This window comes from Cajanus cajan, chromosome 4 (assembly GCF_000230855.2).
Source record: "Cajanus cajan strain Asha chromosome 4, NIPB_CcT2T_4, whole genome shotgun sequence".
In the NCBI taxonomy this organism is placed as follows: Eukaryota; Viridiplantae; Streptophyta; class Magnoliopsida; order Fabales; family Fabaceae; genus Cajanus; species Cajanus cajan.
This window is the reverse complement of record NC_138520.1, coordinates 77281531-77286161: the sequence shown is the minus strand read 5'-3', so window position 1 is coordinate 77286161 and position 4631 is coordinate 77281531. Positions and strand designations below refer to the sequence as shown.

General features: G+C 37.2%; 1 protein-coding gene across 1 annotated transcript; it reads left to right on the top strand.

Annotated features, from left to right (window-relative positions):
- Window positions 1-598: 598 nt before the first annotated feature.
- LOC109802229 (chitinase-like protein 1) lies at window positions 599-3445 on the top strand. Its single transcript, XM_020363500.3, has 3 exons — window positions 599-1084; window positions 1556-1715; window positions 2737-3445. The coding sequence occupies exons 1-3, from the start codon at window positions 694-696 to the stop codon at window positions 3149-3151; spliced, it is 966 nt and encodes a 321-aa protein (XP_020219089.1). The 5' UTR covers window positions 599-693; the 3' UTR covers window positions 3152-3445.
- Window positions 3446-4631: the final 1186 nt, after the last annotated feature.

Sequence of the window (4631 nt, the reverse complement as noted above, 5' to 3'; positions counted from 1 at the left end):
AAAAAGTAAATTATAAACTTAACAAATAATTTATCAAAAATATAAAATTATGTTTAGCTTTTGTTATCAGAGTTAAGTTTATGTTCAAGAAGAGTCCAATTGTTTAGTGTGTACTGTTATGCATAATTATCAGAAGATAATCCGTTGATAAGTTTCTGTCGGTTGCCGTTACTTACGTCCTTTTCGTTGTTTTAACGTTGTTTTACAATTCGTTTAACAATTTATTCTCTTCTTCTTCTTCACTTAATATTTTATAATAAACTATAAATTATTTGTAACGAGTGATGACAGTTTCTTAAGCGCCTATTATTTAAAAATAAAATAAATATAAATATATGTAACGAATAATAAAAAATAAAAAAAGAAATAATGGCAACTAAGTAGCAAGAACAAGAATCCATTTGTTTCATAATAGACCTGGCAACTAAAGGAAGGAAGGGCAATGAAGAGATTTCCAATGGCCCTCTTAGTTGTCGGTGGAGTAGCGTGGTTCTTTGCCTCAAAGCCAGTCTGTTCTGACTTAAACATCGAACAGTTGTGGGCCCAGCAGCGTCATGTGCAGGGTGGATGACCCTAAAAACGTTCGACACATAAGCGCACACACACTAAGCAGTAAGCACACATAACAGGAACGGAGAAGGAGCATTATTTGATCGATTGGGTGTCCCTGTGTGTGTGCGACTGCGAGCAGAGATGGAGATGGCGAAGCGGAACGCTGTGGTTGCGATGGCGTTGGCGGTGCTGGCGGTGGCGGCGAGTGTGGAGGGGCAGAACTCGGACGTGAAGACGCTGGTGAAGTACAAGCACGGGAAGAAGTACTGCGACAAGGGGTGGGAGTGCAAGGGTTGGTCCACTTACTGCTGTAACCTCACCATAACGGATTATTTCCAGACCTACCAGTTCGAGAACCTCTTCTCCAAGCGCAACTCGCCCGTCGCCCACGCCGTCGGCTTTTGGGACTACCACTCCTTTATCGCCGCCGCCGCGCTTTTCGAGCCTGTAGGCTTCGGCACCACCGGGAACAAGACCCTGCAGATGATGGAGATCGCCGCCTTCCTCGGACACGTCGGCAGCAAGACCTCTTGTAAGTCTTTCTTCCTGTTTGGTTGTGTGATTTCGATTTCTTTTTGTGTTGTCTGATTTGTTTGGAAATGGAGTCGGTGCAGTCGGTTTTTCAGGCATTCCTCGCTTTTGTAACCATTGGATCAAGATTGGAGGACTTAGGTTTTGAATGTGTGTTTTAGGTCTGATTTATTGAATTATAACATGACTTGTCTGCTCTTCATTTGTTCAGAGTTGTTGAAATTGAATGTGTGGATGCGTGGAAATTGAAAACGAATCCGGATCTGTGGTTGGTTTGGGATGAGTTTTATTTGTGACAGGCATGGTGTGTGATTGTTTGGCGAGAGTTTATTTTTTGGAGATGTGTAATTTTGGATTTACTGTTTATGTTGTGGGAGTTGCGTGAAGTGCAGTGGTTAATTTAGTTGTGCTTTAATTTGGATACTTGTGTGTTGTCTGGTCTTGATTGTTCTTGTAATGGTGGTGGTGCCAGGTGGTTATGGAGTGGCTACTGGAGGACCTTTCGCTTGGGGTCTTTGTTACAATCATGAAATGAGTCCTATGCAGTCATATTGTGATGACTATTTCAAACTCACCTACCCCTGTACTCCTGGTGCTGAGTACTATGGACGTGGAGCAATTCCCATTTTCTGGTATGTATCTGTTTGTTTGCTTTGAGTTTGTAGTAATACATAGAGAGGCTATATGGTAGCTAGTCTTGGAAAGTTTCTTTCTCATTTCCGAAGACTTCCATTCTTCCCAAACTTGTACAGTATCATTTTAAGGTTTTCACGATATCCCTGACCAGTCTGTAGACTCTGTGCCGAATCAATCAGACATGTTGAACGGAGTTAATGGATAGCAGTTAGGTTCTGGTGTGCTATCACTAATTAATTCATCCAAAGCACCTCAATGACCATGATCATCAAACTCACTTTAGCTGATAAGTTTATGGTTTGAGTAGTCCACTGAATGTAAATGATGCATTTCATGCACAGATAACTACATGTTAAAACCTTCAAAATATCATTTAGCTGCCCATTGTGGAAATTATAGATTCTTCACATCATAATAAAGAAAAGATAGAGGAGTTAAGTGAACCTTGCAAAGTTTTGAAAAATTGTAAATGAGAAAGAGCCTGTTCAACAAGAGATGAAATAGGATAAGGGTGAGGGAAATAGAAAGAAAAATGCAGTAATCAATCAGTTACTGGGGGATGTGGGAGATGGATTTCTGGGTTTGTGTGGATGATATATGAAATTATCAGTGTTGCTAGTGAAAATTAAAAATAATATATGCATGTGCAGCTTTTCTGTAAAGCCAGTCAAATCTTGAACCTGCTCCAAGCATTCTATTGTTCTGATATTCAAAATTCTGCTTGGTCTGAATGGGTAGGATATTTGACCATATCAGTATAATGGCAACCTGATCAAATCAAGTAGCATCTCAGACTGTCAACTGTACATCTTGTCAAAGATAAAATTGCTTCTAAGATTTAAACTTGTATTTCATGCATATTTTTTAAAAGGTAGTTCTATTTCTATATATATCTTATTGGAGCCAGTTTTACTTTAAACGTGTAGATAGGCTATAGAAGTACTATTTATTAGGTTTTATCAACACCACTGTGCTTGCTGAATGTGGAGATTGTACTTAATGGTATCACCAATATAGGAACTACAACTACGGTGCTGTTGGAGAAGCTTTGAAGGTGGATCTACTCAGTCATCCAGAATACATAGAGCAGAATGCAACCCTTGCTTTCCAGGCTGCAATTTGGAGATGGATGACACCAATAAAAAAGTCACAGCCCTCTGCTCATGATGCCTTTGTTGGCAACTGGAAGCCCACAAAGAATGACACCATGGAGAATCGGGTTCCTGGCTTTGGCACCACAATGAACATTCTCTATGGCGATGGTGTTTGTGGACAAGGTGATGTGGACTCAATGAACAATATCGTTTCCCATTACCTATATTATCTCGACCTTCTTGGTGTCGGTCGAGAACAGGCTGGGCCCCATGATATCCTTACATGCGCTGAGCAGGTTCCTTTCAACCCATCTTCCAAAGCTGCTTCAACATCTTAGATTATATTTATTAGCATATGAAGTTGTTGTGCCAATCCCTTTCAAAAGTGTAAGTTAATAAGGGTTCTTGAAATTATTGGTATTCAATAATTTTGAACTGTGTGGCAGTGTGCGGATTCTTTATAGCTTTTGTTCCTTGTTGTGTAGAAGTTAAGTCATTTGTAATATCATAAGTCGTGAAAAACCTGTGTCTGGTATATATTTACGTTATGCCGATTTTGTTATTATATACACATTCCTTGGTTGTAATGTAAATTTTAATACGTTTATTTCAAACAAAATCTATTCCGAGTCTTCCTGGTTTTTACTATAAATTATTTATGGCACGTATTTAAAATTACAATTAAATAGCAGTATTAATGTGCATCTGTCACGCAGAGGAAATTCATTTGCATGTTAAATTTTAACATGATGAAAAATGGTTTGATATTTTGATCTGTGCGGATTTTGAACTGTGTGCTGCAAGAAGGGTTAAATTTTAACATAATAAAAATGGTTTAACGAGGGTTCTTGAAATTAATGGTATGCAATAAATATAAAGTCTGTTTTGAGAATTATTCTCCTTTTGGGATGATTGCTTCAAGTTAATCAAATCAACCAGAAGTGACACGAGTTAGTAATATTTTGATGAACTTTTGTGAAGCTTATAATCAAAACCGAAGGTATGAAAAATGTTTTCAAGAGGTGCATTCCAGTTCCACTCTATTTCTAGTAAGGGCATGTAGGGCAACAAAAATTTACGAAATTGATGTGAAATCAATGTCCCCATCAGAAGTGATCATTACAAATCGTCTGTAAAATAAGTAATATATATCTTCAACCTAATAAACTTATCGTGGTCGAAGTATGATCAGTTGCCACATGGCCATAAATCCGAATTTAACCATACGAAACTCCTGAAAGAAAATTCTTGTTTAGAGGTAAAACAAAGTTGTTCATACAGCAGGTCAAGTGTTCTTGATGATTAGTTGTGGGCCAATATGGCTACTACGACTACAGGCTGAAAATCTGTATTATGTTCATAATTTACTGAGCCCAATTTTGCTTCGACTATGATGGAAATTGTTTTATTGCAACCCTTGTGTTTTATACAAGGTATGTACTAAAACAGTCAACACTGTGTTAGAATATCAATTCAAATAAACGATGATAAACACAACGATAACGTAGTTTGACCATGTCTAATATTTGGGAAATACAAGTCTAAGAAAGAAATACATTTGAATAAGCAATAAGGAAAAAAAATTAAGATTACATTTATCATCTTGTAATTTCTCAAAGAATTACAATGATAGTACCAAAATCGTTGCGATTTCTTACTTAAATCTTTTCTATTAAGACGTTTGTGCATAAATAAACTCTATTATATGAACTTTTATCATTGTTAAAATATTTTCTCTGGGTCATTTTTTTTTTGTTATAGATTAGGTTTAATAGTTCTTTCCATTGGAGAAAAAAAGTGACAAATTTTGGGGATAAA